The sequence below is a fragment of the Scyliorhinus torazame genome, chromosome 16 (assembly GCF_047496885.1).
Source record: "Scyliorhinus torazame isolate Kashiwa2021f chromosome 16, sScyTor2.1, whole genome shotgun sequence".
In the NCBI taxonomy this organism is placed as follows: Eukaryota; Metazoa; Chordata; class Chondrichthyes; order Carcharhiniformes; family Scyliorhinidae; genus Scyliorhinus; species Scyliorhinus torazame.
Window position 1 is genome coordinate 120493170 of NC_092722.1, and position 19571 is coordinate 120512740.

The following is a 19571-nucleotide window of genomic DNA, read 5'->3' on the forward strand; positions in this document are numbered from 1 at the left end:
CGGTATCTCCCAGTATCACCTGGTGTCTCTGTCTCCCCCAGTATCACCTGGTGTCTCTGTATCCCCAGTGTCTCTTAATCTTCGAGGGTCTCCCGGTGTCCCTATATCTCCTAGTATCACAAAGTGTCTCTGTACCTCCCAGTATCACCCGGTGTCTCTGTATCTCCTAGTGTCACCTGGTGTATGTATCTCTTATGTCAACCAGTGCGTCTGCACCATCCAGTATCACCCGGTGTCTCTGTATCTCCGATATCAACCAGTGTGTCTGCACCACCCGGTATCACCCGGTGTCTCTGTACCTCCCAGTATAACCTGGTGTCTCTGTATCTCCCAGTATCACCCAGTGTCTCTGTATCTCCTACTATCACCCAGTGTCTCTGTATCTCCTAGTGTCAATCAATGTCTCTGTCCCTCCCAGTATCACCCAGTGTCTCTGTACCACCCAGTATCACACGGTGTCTCTGTACCTCCCAGTAGAACCTGGTGTATCTGTAACTCCTAGTGTCACCCAGTATCTCTGTATCTCCCGGTGTCACCCGGTGTCTCTGTATCTCCCAGTGTTGTCCAGTGTCTCTGTATCTCCCAGTGTCACCCGGTGTCGCTGTATCTCCCAGTGTCACCCGGTGTCTCTGTATCTCCCAGTGTCTCTGTATCTCCCAGTGTCACCCGGTGTCGCTGTATCTCCCAGTGTCTCTGTATCTCCCAGTGTCGCTGTATCTCCCAGTGTCTCTGTATCTCCCAGTGTCACCCGGTGTCTCTGTATCTCCCAGTGTCTCTGTATCTCCCAGTGTCACCCGGTGTCGCTGTATCTCCCAGTGTCTCTGTATCTCCCAGTGTCGCTGTATCTCCCAGTGTCTCTGTATCTCCCAGTGTCACCCGGTGTCTCTGTATCTCCCAGTGTCTCTGTATCTCCCAGTGTCACCCGGTGTCTCTGTATCTCCCAGTGTCTCTGTATCTCCCAGTGTCACCCGGTGTCTCTGTATCTTCATATCTCCCAGTGTCTCTTTGTTACCCAGTTTTAATTGGTGCCAATTTGTATTTGTTAGTGTCTTGTATCTCTCAGTGCCTTTTCTTCGGTATCGTATCTGTGTCTCTTGTATCACCCAGTACCTCTCTGTCTCCTCGTTTTAATTGGTGCCAATTTGTATCTCTCAGTGTGTCTGTATCACTCTGTGTCTCTGCACCCCCCCCACCCCCCGAAACACTAACTTCCCTTGTATGTCTCTGTGTCTTCTTGCGTCTCTGTCCCCCAGTGTTTGCTGGTTCAGACCTGCTTCCGGGTGTGCTCATTGTTTTGAGGTGCTGCTGAGCTGGGCTGATCATCCGTGTCCGGTTCGGGTTGTCCTGCTCCCCGGGCTGGGCTCGCTGTGTTGCGGTGTGTTTGGAGCTGGCCCTGTTGTCGGGACTCTTCTCTCAGCCTCGGAGCTGAAATGCTGCGGTGTCTGTGGCTCCGGCTGAGCGGAGCAGCTTCAGTTCCGGGGCCCGGCAGAGCTAGCAGCCGGTGCTCGCTGCTCATCCTCTGTGTTAGTATCAGACTGTGCGCCGCCTCTCTTGGCCGATCCCCCTGGGCTGAATATTACGGCACCAAGTCCAGGTATGAGGTTCTGAGCGGGGTCTCAGTGCCTGGCACTGACTGGCTGGCACCTGCCAACTGCACCGTCTTGCAGGTGAATGCCCTGATCCGCCATGGCACCAGGTACCCGACCAGGAAGAATGTGCCCCGCATGGTGGAGATCCACCAGCTGATTAGGGAGCAGGGTGACGTGGGCAGCAGCCTGGTACAGGCTCTGGCAGGCTGGCATATGTGGTACAACGAGCGCATGGATGGCAACCTCCACCCATTGGGTATCTCTGAAATGGTCAAGCTGGCCAAACGATTGTCCGCCAGGTTCCCGGCTCTCTTCGCTGTGCAGAGTTACAAAGAGAAGAGGCTTAAGTTTCTGACCAGCTCCAAACACAGGTGTGTCAACAGCACCAAGTCTTTTATCCAAGGGCTGGAGAGCTACCTGAACCTGCCAGACCAGGAGGGCGGGCAATGGGAGGTCAACGATGGGCTGATGCGCTTCTTTGACCACTGCGAAAAATTCAAGAACCTGGTGGAAAACAATAACACAGCTCTGCATCAAGTGGAAATATTCAAGAATGGTCCAGAGATGGAAAGAATAATGAGCAACATGGCAAAGAAGCTTGGCATCTCACCCTCGGCTATAAATGCCAGTAAGTATAGGACTAACTGATCAATTTAAATAAACACTTTAAATCTTTAGTGGATGCAACAGCAAACTGATGTGACATCACATTGATGTGTGACTCCCAATCTGATACCATAGTTCTCTGTGACCACTTCCAACCTTTGTCTGATGGGCAGGTATCACAAAACTGCTATTAATCTTTAATCCAACTTTGAGGTTAAAATAAAAGCAAAATGTTCACATAAAATGAAATAAATAAGCATGTAAATTATGAAAACAAATTAACAGTTCACAATCTGCATTGAGTGCCTTTAAAAAAAAAATGTAATTGGCAATTTATATTACTGTGCCATTTCAGCAATCAGCTCACACTCTGGTAACCTATTTAATTTCAACACCAACTGTCAGCCACATTACATCGGGCATGCGAAAAACCCAGTCCCAGGCCTTAGGCCTATGTTTAGTAGTCTCCTCAATATCATTTCAACTCAAAAACAAAACAAATTGGAGAAAAACAATTAAGCAACAGTTGGAATTGCCAAGGAATGTATGATTACATATATCACTGTTGTGGTGTTGGGTGCTCTGGTGCACAGATGAGCCAACACAGTTGTATGTGGTACAACTCTATTTTATTTTAACTCTTATAATACAGTTCGTTCTGGATACTCTGCACGTGCTGTCTCCCTGAGTGTGTTTGGTGGCAGATGTGTCCTGGTCCTCCTCTGCAGCTAATACTGACCACCGGGGGTCGTGTCTGTGCTTTTATATCTTTCTGTCATTGGTTGTGGTGTTGTGTGTTCTGATTTGTCTGTTGGTGTGTCTATCATGATGTGTGTGTTTGAATATCATGACATCCCCCCTTTTTACAAAGATATGTGCCTACGTGGTTATAAATATAATTGTGTCGTGAGTGCATCTAAGAGTGTGTGTGTGTGTTGTGTACAGCGTGTGTATATGACGTAACTATTTACATGGGGCGATGTCGGGTGCGTCACACTAACAAGGTTGTACCATAACAAAACTTTGGATACGAGAGAAAAAAAAACGTGAACATTGGTCTGGTCAGACGATATCTGGAACAATAAACAACAACAGGTTATAATACAGAAGTGTTTGACTTTTTGAACGTATGAACAGCGTTATAAGTCCAGTCTAATGGGTGACCGCCTCAAGAATGGGCTGGTCCTCAAGCCGGTTCAGCTGTGGAGATTTGGGGTCACACTGGTTCACCTTGGACTGTTGGGAGGTGATGCTGTTGCCGAAGTCTCTACTTTACCATTTGTTGTACTTCGTGCAGTGCTTGGTTTTTTCATTCGTGCAAATATAACATTCAACATCTTTGTTAGTGGTGCCTTGGCTGTGGTTTGGTTCTGGTGGCGATGGAAGGGGCATGATCCGTGGCATCTCCACGAAGTCATCCTTGGGAACCAGTGGAGGATCCGGCGTGTGCGTACGGTTCAGTTGCGAGCGTGGAAGGCGGCGCAAAGCTCGCTGATTGCGCCTACGCACCAATCCATCCGCCCTGCATGCCAGGAACAAGGTGGAGTCTTTTTTCTTTTTATGTTTGTGGTGGACGGCATCTTGTAGCCAATGGGTCGTTGCCATCGAAGTAGCACCATCACTAATATCATGCAAGGCGATGACTGTGCCAGATGTGGAAGTTGGCCGAGACCGTGCACGCTGGTTCCGGCCACCTGCTGTGCCGGAAGGGCGACTCCGCAGAGAAACGTCGAAGCATGTCGCCTTGGAGAGAGAATTGTTGCTCGCATCAACGTCTGGCGATGGCGCGAATTGGTGTGTCCATCTTGGACCGCCGGTGCTGGTTGCCACTGCCGACCCAGTGGGACTGCCACGCGATCCATTCCCTGTCGCCGTGGCATCCGCCGTCACCCTGAGCGTGCCATCACCGAGGCCGCGACACCGCCCGTCCGGAGCAAGGTCTGGCGTGCGCAAATCAGAGTCGGCGCTTGGCTGCTCCCCATCTGGAGTCCGGTCTGCCTTCCGTCGATGCCCCCCGTCCGGAGTCCCAACAGGTTCACTGGAGGCAGCCGAGATTCCCTGAAGCTGCACTTCTGGAGTCGGAACATGCAGGAATGCACCAACCAGTGGAGAGGCTCGAGCCATCGAGGGTGGAAGCGGTACGCCGCCACCGCAGTCGTCAATGGTCCCACCGTGATCGTCGAGTGCCTCGGTACGCACTAGGCGAGGTCTGTCACCTTGCACCTTTTGCATGGGAAGTGGGATGTTGTCGTCACTCGTCTCACATCCCGTGGATAGATCCTCATTAGCAGCTTGCTGTTCACTAGGGTTGGATAAATTGTCAGAGTTTTCATCTGGTGGTGCACACCATGTCGGTGGACTGTCATTGTCTTGCCGTTGTCCTTCATTTGGGCTTTTCTTCTTTGGGATTTTAAATCTTCCCCCAGACATTGCAGAACCTTGTTTATTACCCCCAAATTCTCCCATATGTATGGTCTCGAATATAGGATCCAATGTTTCTATCGACATTGTACTATTTTCCAAAGAACATTCCGTTTCACTTTTCTTCTCGGGTACCTCATATGTATCTTTGTCTAATGTACATGCCTTCATGGTCTCTGGGTCTGATTTTGCTGGGACTGGCATGGTCACAGTCTCTCTTTTACTGTTCTCAATTGCCCACATTATACTCCCCATACATAACTGCTTAATCACTGGGGTTAGTGTGGTACAATGGATAATCGGGTCGACCTTATCTGCATCTTCACCATTAGTGGAAAGCACACTTGGTTCACTTGAAACTGCTGTGGGTTTTAAATTCGTTATCTGGCTACTCGATGTCGGTGTCCTCAGGATTCTTGCTCCAATGTTCTGCTCATTTATCAGTGGAGTGTGTATAGGTTCAATGCAATTAATGTTCCCCTCAAGGTTTGAAGAGTCATTACTGACTAACTGCTGGTCTCCGAAGTTGGGATTTTGCGGCGTTGTGTTGAAGGGAGACATTTGTCCCTGCTGTAGATATGATTCAGGTTGTGTTATTTCCATTACCTGAGGATCAATGTCTTGTCCATTTTTTCGATCCGTACTAAAACACTGGCAATTCTCAGTCTGCTCCTTGCAAGTTAAACATTCAATAAATTTCTTTAGCAAATCCTCAGCATCCTTCTGTGGCCGTGCAGCATTATTAATCTCTGTTCGGCTATAATGATCCTGAAGGTCAGCGCATAAACCTTTTTTCTTCGGGCTTGGACGAGGCGATTCCTTTGGCTTGTCTTCAGTTGGGCTTGAACAGTCATCAGCGCTGTGCCCTTCATTGTAGCATGAGAGACCTTCATGGTCATGCTGCTGTGTAGTGGAGCATGGTAGGCTGTTATAGCCTTCTTGCTGTTCACGTGAGCATGGCAGACTTGCATCATCTACCGCTGGTTGGTCAGGAGAGGTTGCTAGACCCTCATGGTCTTGTTCCTGCAAGGACTGCACATTGGAGTCTTGCGTTGCTTCTATCGTGGAGGCTGTCCACGAGCTCTCTGTGGAGGCTTGTGACACTGGAGTCACTTCTTGTTCGTGCAAGGACTGCGCTCTGGAGTCTTGCGTTGCTTCTATCGTGGAGGCTGTCCACGAGCTCTCTGTGGAGGCTTGTGACACTGGAGTCACTTCTTGTTCGTGCAAGGACTGCGCTCTGGAGTCTTGCGTTGCTTCTATCGTGGAGGCTGTCCACGAGCTCTCTGTGGAGGCTTGTGACACTGGAGTCACTTCTTGTCCGTGCAAGGACTGCGCTCTGGAGTCTTGCATTTCTGCAATTGTGGAGTCTGTCCACGAGCTTGCTGTGGAGGCTTGTGACACTGGAGTCACTTCTGGTTCATGCGAGGACTGCGCTCTGGAGTCTTGCATGTCTTCTTTCATAGAGTCGGGAACGTTGAGCGGGACGTGGACCACGCTCTGTGTGGCAGCAGGGCGCTCTCCGTGTGCTTGCACCGCTCCCTGTCTGTTAATGTCAGGCTGCAGCATCATCCGGTACTGATAAGTTGGGACGTCATATCTGCTGGATTGAAGATCCTCAAATCCGAAAAATGAATCCGCATCTGCGTCGGATTCAATGTGGGGGCCGCCAATGTGCAACACGAAAGGTTCGTCCGAGTCATAGTCGTATAGGACCACGGAGCTATCATTGGGCTCGCGAGGTCCGGAAACACTGTAAAGATCGTCATCGAAGTATTCGAGGTCGGAATCATCGGCTTGTGCGTAGGTAACTGCTTGTCGGAGGGTTCTTCGGAGGTCAAATTCATCTCCTGGGTCAATTTGCGGCACTGTCCTGTCATTCCAGGTGAGGGAAGGTTGTTTTACAGCTTTAACAGATTTTTGTTTTTTTGATTTGGGACGTTTCCCTTTTAAATTGGATTTGGGACGTTTCCCCTTTAAATTGGTGCAGTCTGGGGCCTCTGACATCCTGACGCTCGGTATGTAGCACGTAGGAAGCGACTGCGCATGCTCAGATCGCTGTTCCTTTACCGATGGCCGTTTTCTTGACTGCGCATGCGCAGCATCTCGCGCATGCGCAAACGATACTTCCGGTTCTGCGCACTGCTCGCGCAACTGTGCTAGCGTGATACCTTTAGCAAGATGGCCGCCGACCTCGACCCAGCCCTCTCTCAGGCCCGGGATTTCGGCCTCTGGGAATTCGGGCTCCGGGATCCCAGCCACGAGGTGAGTACTGCAGCTTTTCTTACCTTTATTTGCCGATTGGATTGCGTTTTCTTCACAGTACTTGGAGAATTTGTCCAGGACTGCCTGGTAATCGTACCTTTGCTGCCTCCTGAAGAACCTGAACCTTGTGAATATTTCTCTTGCCCTTGCACCGGCGATGGTGAGGAGAAATTCAATTTTTTCGCTATCATCCAGGTCTTGGAGTTCAGCTGCCACCAGGAACAATTCGAACCATTGCCGGAATCGCCGCCAGTTTTCGCGGAGGTCGCCGTGGCACTGGAGCGGCTGCGGAACCGGGAGCTCTATCATTTTGCCTGGGCACTGCTGGTTGTCTGTGTACACTGAGGTTTGCCGGCAGGTATCGATCCACTCCTGTACCATGTGGTGTTGGGTGCTCTGGTGCACAGATGAGCCAACACAGTTGTATGTGGTACAACTCTATTTTATTTTAACTCTTATAATACAGTTCGTTCTGGATACTCTGCACGTGCTGTCTCCCTGAGTGTGTTTGGTGGCAGATGTGTCCTGGTCCTCCTCTGCAGCTAATACTGACCACCGGGGGTCGTGTCTGTGCTTTTATATCTTTCTGTCATTGGTTGTGGTGTTGTGTGTTCTGATTTGTCTGTTGGTGTGTCTATCATGATGTGTGTGTTTGAATATCATGACAACTGTGTGATTGCATTTATTTTGCTTAAGTTTTGTTCACAGGCCTAGTCACAAGTTCTCTGTTGTTTCAACAATTTATCAGCCGAACATCTCTCTTGATTTTGTTATTCATATGGTCTTTACATATACCCCTGCATATTCTCGAACATGTAGTGCAGTATTCCTACAGTTAATGTTTTTGTGTTCATTTGTGCAGTTGAATGCATTTGAATATAATTCAGTCAAATGTGTAACTCAAGGTACACAGCACATTGAAGTGCGTCTGCTGTCTGTGTTGTCAAAACCTTCAGACGTTTTCTTTTAAACACAAATTGTTTTCCTCCCATGTCTCCTGGTTCAGTCGTAAAAAATAATTTAGCTTCTGATTTGTGTCGAATACAATTCTCAAGTTGCAGAAGTGTCTCTCTTTAGTGGGGCTTTGACACAAATCCTATTATGAAATGAAGCTTGTGGAACCTGGCAATCATTTACCAGCCACCCAGGGTGGGTTGAAACTGCCAGCTTTACTGTGGAAGTAATCGCAATGTTTAATTGCTCCCTTTGGGGAATCACTTTTCAAAACCAAAACATTGAGGTGCACAACACCATCAAATTTGAAAAGAATAAAAGAGGCGAGTCAGAAATAGTGATTTGGTGATCTTAAGCTGAGGTTTGATAAGATTTTTAATTTGCCAGAGGCACGAAAGGGGTACTGGGTTTAGCAGGGTTTTTTTCTTCTTGAGAAAGAATAAGTTGGACAAGGGCAGATTACCATTCAGTCTTAAGTTTGGCACTTTGGAAGAACATTGGATGGTGTGTTTTGAGCTTTGACCATTACTGCTACGAAGAACATTGCAACAAAGTATTGTGAAAAGCAGAAATAATCTAAAATGACTAATTATTGCTGCTTCTCCTGGCTCCATGTCCTGCAATTAAATGACTATCCCCTTCTATTGACAGAGATATAAACACTGACTATATGATATGCATCTGATTGTAGACAATGCTTATTCTCTTACATAGTTTCAGAAGTTTGTTCTATATCAGTGAGAAGTATACACAGCACAGAAACAAACTTTGAACCTAACTGGCAATGTCAGTGTTGATGCTCCACAGGAGCTATCTCCCACGTCTCATGATCTAATCCTATCAGCATTTTGTTGTATTATATTCTCCCTAGCATGTTTATCCAGCGTCACCTTCAATGCATGTATAACGAGCAGCTCAGCCAACGTTTCCATGAAAAACCTGGAATTTAAAAATAAATAGTTATCACTTTCAGCAAGCTGAAACCAGGGCAACGTCCGCAGCAAGGCTGCCTGTTTGGCTTCATCAACAGTACAAAAGACACTCATGTGCTGTAAATCTGACTCATGAAAGGTTTGAACAAACGGCATCCAAATAAAATAGAATCAAATGGCCCCCCAATCAAAACCGAGTTCTGGTTATCAGTTGCACAATGACTCCAGGACTGTGAAGTGCTGTGACACAATACCCCATGTGACAGTACAGAGAAGCTACCAATGTGGATTAAAAAATAACCAGGGCATCCAAATAAATGCTGAATAGGATGCTGTTACCATGTTTATTCTACAAGTGAAGAGGACTTGTGTAAGTTACTCCGACTGACTGTTTGCACAGGAGGTGGATGATGCGAACCATCCTGCCTTCCTCCAGCCTGAGACGGGGTAAATGCACTCTGCTGAGAGAGCTGAGTAGTTAATTAGATGAGTTGTTGAATCTGGTTCCTCCAGCCCCAGTTCAATTTTCTATGATTTCAGGGTTCTTTAGTACAGCCAAAGCAAACAAGTGCAGCTGAGGAACTGAGTGTTTGGTGAGTGAGAGAGTTTGGTGAGGGGTAAGTGGGTGGTAGTTTCCGTTTGCTTTTTCTACCATTCTTACCCTGTAGGAATTGGTTCTTACTCTACTACAGGGAAATAGCTATTTGGTGAGTACCTGGTAAGAGGTAAGGCCCATTCTAGTCCTGAGGTTTAAAATAGTATACATACTGGTGGTAAAGTTAAAGAATTAATTTAAAAGCAACGTAAATAAGTGAATAATATAATTAAGTAATTAAGTAAAACACATTAAGGATGACGGGCAGGGGCGGGGCTGCACTTTTGCTTCACAGTGCCAGGGTCCCAGGTTCGATTCCCAGCTTGGGTCACTGTCTGTGTGGAGTCTGCACGTTCTCCCCGTGTCTGCGTGGGTTTCCTCCGGGCGCTCCGGTTTCCTCCCACAAGCCCCGAAAGACATGCTGTTAGGTGAATTGGACATTCTGAATTCTCCCTCAGGTGCTGGAGTGTGGCGACTAGGGGCTTTTCACAGTAACTTCATTGCAGTGTTAATGTAAGCCTACTTGCGACAATAAAGATTATTATTGTTAAGTGTCAAGGCTGCAGCATGTGGGGGCTCTTGGATGCCAGTGTGATCAAGGACAAACCTGCAGTAGGTGTGGCTCATTGTCATTTAGCTGGAGGTCGAGCTGAAGGCACTGTGACACATTTGGGAGGGGAAAAATTACCTGGATGCTTTGCACCAGTAGGCAGTCATACCACTTAGGATAGAGACTTCTGATTTGGTCAGTGTTAGGGAAAGGAGGGTGTGACTGTGAGTGTGGCAGGCAAGGGGACCTCAAACCAGGAGTGTGAGCCTCTGCAATTATCTAATAGATTTGTTGTTCTCTCAGCTTGAATGGATGAGAGTGAGGTTTGCAAGGTAGATGAGCAAAGTGATGCTTGGCACCATGGCACAAGAAGCTATTCAAGTGGGGGGAGCAAAAATGTATATAATGGCAGTAGGGGACAGTCTTTCCCTGCAGCAAAGAGCCATTGTGTTGCCTGCCCGGTTCCAGGGTTGGGGACACATGCCCAGTGCTGGAGAGGAACATGCAGTGGGGGGTGAGGATCTAGTTGTCATGGTTCATGTAGGTATCAATGACATATGTAGAACTAGGAAGGTGATTCTGCATAGAGTGAGGAGTTCACTAAATTAAAAAGCAGAACCTCGAAGGTTATAATGTCTGGATTACAACCTGAACCACGTGAAAATTGGCATAGGGTACATACAATGAGTGCGATGAATAAATGGCTCGAGGACTGTTGTGGGAGAAGTGGGTTCTAGTTTGTGGGGAATCCCCACCAATACTGGGGAAAGTGGGGGCTGTACTGTTGGGGTGATCTACACCTGAACCATGCTGGGGACAGTGTTCTCGTGATCTGCGTAACTGGGGAAGTAGCGATGGTTTTAAACTAAATAGTGGGGCAAGGGACCAAATGTATATCAAAAGTAGAGACAAGGGAAGTGAGGAAGGTATTCATATGGGAAATGATAAACAGACCATGACAGGAAAAGACAGTGAGTATAAGTGTTAAGAGTAAATTAATAGATAAGGACAGAGGTTACAGAAATAATGGGACAAAACCTAATGTTCTGTATGTGAGCGCATGTAGCGTTCAAAACAAAGCCGATGAACTGATCGTGCAAATGGAGATCAATGAGTACGATCTAACAACCATTACAGAGACATAGCTGCAGGATGGTATAGATTGGGGCCTGAATATTGAAGTGTGGTTGACTTTAGGAAGGAATGGAAGTTAGGAAATGGTGGAGAGGTGGTTCGATTACGCAAATATGGCATTACCACAATAGAGAGGAAACCAAGATATAGAAGGTGTTAGGCTAGAGATGAGGAATGATAAAGGCAAGAAGCCACTTGGACTGGTGTACAGACTTGCTAAGAATAATCACACAATAGGACGGGGTATCAAAGAAGAAATAATGGGAGATTGTCTGAAAGGTACAGCGATTATCTTTCTTTAAACTAAATTTAGTGTACCAATTCTTTTCATTCCACTTAAGGGTACCAATTTAACGTGGCCAATCCACCTACCCTGAACACCTTTGGGTTGTGGGGTGAGACCCACACAGTCATGAGGAGAATCGCAAACCCCACACGGACAGTGACCCGGGGCCCGGATCGAACCCGGGTCTTCTGCGCCGTGAGGCAGTAGTGCCACCATGCTGCCCGAGGTACAGCGACTATCATGAGGGATTTCAATCTACACAGACTAGGATTGGAATAATCAGATGGGCAGAGGTGATGTAGGTGAAGAATTCATAAAATATTTTCAGGATAATTTCTTAGACCAGCCCATTCTGAAGCCAACCAGGGAGCAGGCTATACTAGACCTGGTATTGTGCAATGAGAGAGAATTAATTAATGACCTCATAGTGAAAATACCCCTAGGTATTAGTGATCGAATTCCTCCCTCATTGAATTTGCATTCAATTTGAGGGAGAGAAGAGTAGGTCTAAGACTAATATTTTGAACTTAAATAAGGGCAATTATGAGGGCATAAAAACAGAGCTAGCGAAAGTGAGGCAATACAGTGGCACAGTGGTTAGCACTACTGCCTCACAGCACCAGAGACCCGGGTTCAATTCCAGCCTCGGGTGACGATGTGGAGTCTACATGTTCTCCCCATATCTGCATGGGTTTCCTCCGGGTGCTCTGGTTTCCTCCAGCAGTTCAAAGATGTGCATGTTAGGTGGATTGGCAATGCTAAATTGCCCCCTAGTGTCCAAAGTGTGCAGGTTGGGTGGGGTGACTGGGCCGAGGTAGGGTGCTCTTTCAGCGGGTTAATGCAGACTCGATGGGCCGAATGGCCCCCTCCTGCACTGTAAGGATTTTATGAGCTGGCAATTTAGGTCCGCAGAGATGCAGTTGCAGATATTTCAGGATATGCAGGATAGATGCATTCTAACAAGAAAAAAAAATTCCAAGGGGAGGACCCACCATCCGTGATTAACTAAAAAAGTTAAAGATAGTATCAAACTTAAAGAAAAAGACATAAAATTGCACAAAGATGGGTGGCAAGATTAGAAAATTGGAAAGAATATAGAAAAAAGCAAAGAATGGCTAAAAGATTAATAAGGAGGAAAACTTATAGTACGAGGGGAAACTAGCTAGAAATATAAAGACAAATGGCAAGAGCTTCAATAGACATTTAAAAAACAGAAGTGTTTACAAAGTGAATGTTGGTCCCATAGGAAGTTAGGCTGAGAAATTAATAATGGAAAATAAACACATGGCAGATGAATTGAACTGATATTTGCAGCAACTTTCACGATAGAGAATACAAATAACATGCCAGAAATGACTTTAAATCAGGAATGGGAGGGAGGAATTCAAGAAAATTATAATGAAGACTTAGCAAGTTGTTTGGAGCTGCGGGTTGATAGGTCCTTGGGCCCTAATGGATTTCATCCTTGGGTTTTGATGTGCCAGTTTTAATTTTCCCAAATTCCCTGGATTCGCGAAAGGTTCCATTAAATTGGAAAATAGTAAATGTAACTCCTTTATTCAAAAGGAAGCGAGACAGAAAGCATGAAACTATAGGCCAGTTAGCTTGACATCTATCTTAAGAAAAATGTTAGAAGCTATTTTAAAAGACATTACAATAGGCTCTTAGATTATTTCAAGGAATCAGGCAGAGTCATTGTGGTTTTGTGATAGGAAAACATGTTTAACCAATTTATTGGAATTCTTTTGAAAAAGTAACTTGTGCTGTGGATAAAGTTACTTGTGGATGTACTATACTTAAATTTCCAGAAGGCAGCTTATTAAAGGTTATTGTGGAGAAAAAAGCTCATGGTGTCAGGAGTAACATATTGGCATGGATAGAAGATTGGCTCGCTAACAGGAAATAATGAGTAGGCATAAATGCGCCACTTTCTGGTTGGCAGGATTAAATGAGTTGTTTGCCAGATGAGCCAATGCTGGAGCCTCAACTCTACAATTTATATGATAGATTTGGATGAAGAGACCAAAGGCATTGTTGCTAAATTTGCTGGTGACACAAAAATAGGTAGAAAAGAAATTGTGAAGAGGAAGGACGTAAGGAGATGACAAAAGGATATAGATAGTTAAGTGAATGGGCAAAGATCTCGCCAATGGACTACAACGTGGTAAATGTGAGGGTGACCATTTTGGCAGGACAAATAAAAAAGAAGCATATTCTTTGAGTGGTGAGAGATTGCAGAGCTCTGTGATGCAGAGGGACCTGGGTGTCCGAGTGCATGCGCACGGCGGCGGCCTGCAGCGGCCGCGCCGTGCTTCATGGCGGAGGCCACTCGCAGACCTGGCCCGTGAAATAGTTCCCCCTCTCCCCCGGCGAGCTCGCGCGCCCTGGACCACCCCATCACAGTGATCCCGGCCCCGAATAATGTCTCCCCTACCCGTGGATCGGCCCTCCCTGTGCTGGCGCTGGACTGAGTCCGCAGCTGCCACACTGAGTTCCCAACAAATGAGACCAAATGTGTCCTGCGCCGTTGGGAACTCGGCCGGTCGGGAGCGGAGCATCGAGGGGGGCGGGCCTAAGGTCGATATGGCGCCGCTTTGGAGGGGGCGGAGCATCGCAAAAGTGGCACCGCTCCCGATTTGGTCGGGAACTGTGATTCTCCAGTCGTTCGCGATTTCGGCGTTGACGACCGGAGAATCCAGCCCAAGGGGTCGTGAGCGATCACGTGCTACGGGTGAGAGAATAGCAGCTTTTCCGTGGGCTCTGGCACTACTCTTCTTTTAATCCACCTTTTATCCTGTTTACGTGGCACAGGTGTGCCTAATCCGGGAGTTCATACTCCATAGTGTGTCCCTAGAAGATCTTTGGTTGAATATTTGTGGAAAAAAATGCTGAGGAATCTGAAGAAAGTTGGCGATAAAAGGGAGCAGTCAGATGCAACAGGGGTGGAGTTGTCTTCTCAATATGGCGACCTGATCCTCGAGCAGGCTCTCGATCCGGCGATCTCAAAGGCGCTGCAGATGATGACTGAAAGCAAAATTAGACAACAAACTCGTGTTATTGACGCAGAATATTAGTGTTCATGAGACTGGCCTGTAGAATACTAATAAAAGGCTCGATTAAACGGAGGAAAGAATCCTGAATGCCAAAAATGTTGCTTCCTGAGCTGAAGCTCACATTCGATCTTTGGAAAACCAGCTGCGTGGCATGTCAGAAATCCTGGAAGATCTGGAGAACCGAAGTTGAAGTTGGAGGAAGAATATCCAGGTCATCGGTCTGCCAGAAGGTGTGCAGGACAAGAGCCCTTTTAAGTTTTTTGAGAGCTGAATGAGAAGGTTGGAAAGGACACATTGTATCCTGTCTTTGAGGCCTAGCGACAATTAGCATCCAGGCCCATAATCATTCACAATGCTTTCACAACTTCATGGGTCACCATAAAGTTCTGGAGGCGGCAAGGTGTAGTGACCTCCAATTGGCATTATTGGTTGGCCAATTGGAGTATGAGCTCCCTCAATGATAGCTCATTGAGGGGGCCCATATAAGCGCCTGTGTCGGCTTTGTGAGGCAGTCTTAAGTTGACTGGAATGCTAGCAGCACTGTTTGGAGCTGCTCTTGTATATAAGTTATTGCAAATAAATACTGGTGTGGTGACGGAACCCCTGCCTCCTGTGGATTATTACAGTGGCGACGAGGTAATCAAAGAACCTTGGGAAAACCAGCTGCGGCACTCGGAGGGTAAGCTTTGCTCTTTCAAAAATGCCTCTTTTTGGGAAGTTGGATGCATTCGACCCGACTATTGAGGACTGGTCCCAGTATGTGGAGAGAATGTGTTACTTTTTCCAGGCCAATGAGATAAGGGAGGATGGAAGGAAACGGGTTATACTGCTGTCGGCGTGCGGACCCTCAGCCTTCGCTATTATACGTAGTCTAACTTATCCCGATACGCCGGACACGATACCTTTCCAAGAATTCACAAAATTGGTGGAAGAGCACAATGACCCAAAACCACCCCTCATTTTGCGTAGGTACAGATTCTACACAACGAAGCGGGAAGACCGAGAGTCAGTCACAAATTTCTTGACCCGCCTGAGAAGGCTGGCGGAAAAATGTGAGTTCGGCCCGACGCTAAATGAAATGCTTCGGGACCGGTTAGTGTGTGGCATAAATGACCTCCAAATACAGAAGCGCCTGTTGGCAGAAGCGCCTGTTGGTGGAAACGCAGCTGGACTGCAGGCGGGCGTTACAGCTCGCACTGTCCCTAGAAAAGGCAGCAAGTTGGGTACAGGAACTAGAGGGCACGCCAGTGGAGGTAGATACCTGGGAGAGGGACTGCCACAATGGGTCCAGCTACCAGATAGCCGCCCTCAGGAAAAGCCTGAGGAACAGAGGGCCAAAAGAAAACCCCAGAACTGCCCCCAAGTCTGCTAGGACTAACTGGAGACAGAGTGAACTACTGGCTGAGGCTCCCCCAACAGAGAAGGACCATTTCTGGCACCAGACAGAGTGGGGTAACAGCGACAGAAACCCTAGAAGAAGGTGGCAAAAGAGGAATAGCAGGTGGGGACGCAGGGAAGTACACAACCTAGATGCCCCATCCTCCTCCGAAGGGGAACAGTTATATAATATTGCGACGAAGCAAGCAGAACCTATTAAGATTACCCCACGGGTGAACAGTCGGCCGACAATAATGGAAATAGACACGGGCTCGGCCGTATCAGTAATGGGAGTGGCAGCATTTTAAAAAATCAAAGATGGATTCCAGCCACTAACCCTAACAAAAACATCGACAAAACTTAAAACCTACACGGGGGAACCCCTGGAAGTTCTAGGCACGACTCATGTACCCGTGGAATATGACAAACAATTGCTCAGATTACCATTGACGATAGTAGAGGGCTCCGGACCGAACTTAATAGGACGGAACTGGCTGAAAGACCTAAACTTAAATTGGATGAAAATGTTCCAGAGTGGAAGTGGGCAGTTGAGTGGAGTACTCCAAAAATACCCAGGGGTCTTCCAAGAAGGTTTTGGGGAAATTATAGACGCCAAAGCAACTTTGCACGTGGACCCAGAAGCCCTTCCGAAATTTTGTAAGGCCAGGCCGGTCCCTTTTGCATTAAGGAAGAAAGTAGATGTCGAAATAGAAAGGTTACGGCGCGATGGCATTTATCAGACCAGTACAGTTCTCGGAATGGGCAGCGCCAGTGGTACCAATTTTGAAGCCAGACGCCTCGATACGTCTCTGTGGAGATTTCAAACAGACGGTAAACAAATACGCACTGCTGGACAAATACCCGATCCCAAAAATAGACGACCTATATGCCAAATTGGCAGGTGGGCTTTTGTTCACGAAACTGGACAGGAGCCAAGCCTACCTGCAGTTAAAACTGGACAAGGACTCCCAGAAGTTCGCTACGGTCAACACCCTGAAGGGACTTTTTCGTTATACTAGGCTACCCTTCGGAGTTGTCATCAGCCTGCGCTATATTTCAGCGTACGATGGAAAATATTCTGCAGGGACTACCGCAGGTGGCGATTTATTTGGACGATGTCTTAATCACGGGTAGGGCAAACAGGGAACACTTAAGGAACCTGGAGAAAGTGCTCAGGCATTTCGCAAAGGCAGGCGTACGGCTGAAAAGAGAAAAATGTGTTTTTCTGGCCCCACAAGTGACGTACCTGGGATATAAAGCAGACGAGTCGGGCTTACACCCATTGGAAGTAAGGGCAATAAAAGAAGCCCCAGCTCCCACCACGGTCCAGGAGCTACGATCATTTCTAGGATTGGAAACATATTATGGCAAATTTATTGAAAATAGGGCGTCCATCCTAGAACCCCTCCACCAGCTACTAAAAAATGGACAAGAATGGAAATGGTCCACCCGCCAAAACCGAGCATTTAGGGACATTAAGGAACAGCTGTCATCCGAAAATGTCCTAGCGCATTATGACCCAAGGAAGGAGTTGGTGGTCATGTGTGACGCATCACCTTACGGGGTAGGAGCCGTCTTAGCCCATAGAGAAAGGAATGGGGAGGAACGGCCAATAGCCTATGCTTCAAGGACCTTGGCGATGGCTGAGAGAAAGTACGCCCAAATCGAGAAGAAAGACTGGCGGTGATATTTGCAGTAATAAAATTTCACCAGTATCTGTACGGGTGGAAATTCACCATAGTGACGGACCATAAGCCGTTATTCGGGTTATTAAAAGAAGACAAGTCAATACCCCCGATTGCATCAGCTAGAATCCAACGCTGGGCGTTGCTACTGGCGGCGTATAGATACGTTCTGGAGCAGAGACCGGGAACGCGAGTAGCAAATGCAGATGCTTTAAGCAGACCTCCCCTCCCAGACACCCTGCCGCTAATACCGAAAGTAGAGGAGACAGAAATGACTCTAAATTTTTTGGACACCCTACCAGTGGACGCACAACATATTCGGTTGTGGATGCAAAAAGACCCAGTTTTAGCCCAGATGAAGCATTTACTGCTAACAGGGGAACTGGAGAGACCAGTGGAGCCCCAGATGCACCCATACTGGAGCAGAAGGGACCAAATAACCGTAGAAGATGGTATCATATTATGGGGAGCCCGGGTAACAGTCCCAGCTCAGGGCCGTCGGGCAATCTTAACCGAGTTACATCACGGACACCCAGGGGTGTCTAAAATGAAGATGCTAGCTCGAAGCTACGTTTGGTGGCCAGGATTGGACACAAACATAGCAGCCTTGGTACGTTGGTGCCAGGAGTGCCAACAGGGGCAAAGAGTGCCACCAGCTGCGCCATTGCACCCGTGGGAATGGCCAGGCAGACCATGGACCCGCCTGCATATTGACCACGCCGGTCCTTTCATGGGCTCAATGTTTTTGGTGAAAGTGGACACCCACTCCAAATGGTTGGACGTCCACCGGGTAAATGCGGCAAGCACAGCACCGACAATTGAAAAGCTCAGGGCCTCGTTTGTAACACATGGACTTCCGGAGGTATTGGTGTCGGACAACGGAACGGCATTCACAAGTGGGGAATTTGGAAAATTCCTAAAGGGACACGGAGTCCGCCACATCAAAACGGCCCCTTACCATCCAGTGTCCAACGGCCTGGCAGAGAGAGAGCGGTCCAGACACTAAAAGCGGGACTCAAGAAGCAGCCGGCAGCTTCAATGTACACAAAGCTCTCCCGCTGGCTGTTTGATTACAGGACCACACCGCATTCCACAACGGGCATACCGCCAGCTGAACTTTTAATGGGAAGGCGGCTGCGAACGAGGCTGAGTCTCCTTTTCACAAATTTAATGTGGAAAATGGAGAAACAACAGGAGGTCCAACGCAGGGGGCATGATAATTGTTGGCAGCAGAGACATTTCCTGGTGGGGGCACCGGTTTGGGTCAAGAATTATGGGAATGGACCAACGTGGGTCAAAGGCACGGTAGAGTCACAAACAGGGCCCATATCATATAAAGTTTCGATAGGAGGTAAGGTGCTGAAGAAACACCTAGACCAAATAAGGGCAGTGGAACCACACCTGGAGGCAGTCGAAGCAGGACCGCCTCAAGCTGGGATAGCTCAGACGGGAAAGATACCCACACCCCAGCCCCGAGCAATTTCTCCACACCCCATCATCCAGTCGTCAGACGCGGAGATGGACACGCTCGACGAGGCCGCTGCGATACCTTTCCCCGAGGAGGAGGAAGTACAACTTCCAAGGAGGTCGTCAAGGAAAAGACGGGCACCTATAAGGTACACCCCACCCACGTCGGAGAACGACCCGGCGGACGACACCGAGGTGACAGACCCGGACAGGAGGAGCAGGAAGAAGCTCAGAGGAATGCCAGCTGGCAGGAATTCCTCGGACCTTGGGGGGGGGGGGGGGGGGGGGGCGGGGGGGGGGTGTAATGACCTCCAATTGGCATTATTGGTTGGCCAATTGGAGTATGAGCTCCCTCAATGATAGCTCATTGAGGGGGCCCATATAAGCACCTGTGTAGGCTTTGTGAGGCAGTCTTAAGTTGACTGGAATGCTAGCAGCACTGTTTGGAGCTGCTCTTGTATAGAAGTTATTGCAAATAAATACTGGTGTGGTGACGGAACCCCTGCCTCCTGTGGATTATTACACAAGGCATGGTGGGACCTGGCTCCATGAGGGGCGAGGGTCTCACTTGTCCAGGATTTCTTGGCGGCAATGCAGCAAAAGCGTAGAGGCTTCGATGACGGTGGAAAAAAGCTCAAGGCAACTGGAGAGACTTGTGCC

General features: G+C 47.9%; 1 protein-coding gene across 5 annotated transcripts in view; it reads left to right on the forward strand.

Moving 5' to 3' along the window:
- Positions 1–1430: 1430 nt before the first annotated feature.
- minpp1b (multiple inositol-polyphosphate phosphatase 1b) overlaps positions 1431–19571 on the forward strand; it is a 189798-nt gene continuing 171657 nt past the window's right edge. For all 5 annotated transcript variants that reach the window (XM_072478954.1, XM_072478952.1, XM_072478953.1 and 2 more), the window contains exon 1: positions 1431–2217. In XM_072478954.1, coding sequence (XP_072335055.1) covers positions 1431–2217 — 787 coding nt within the window. The remainder of the gene's footprint in view (positions 2218–19571) is intronic.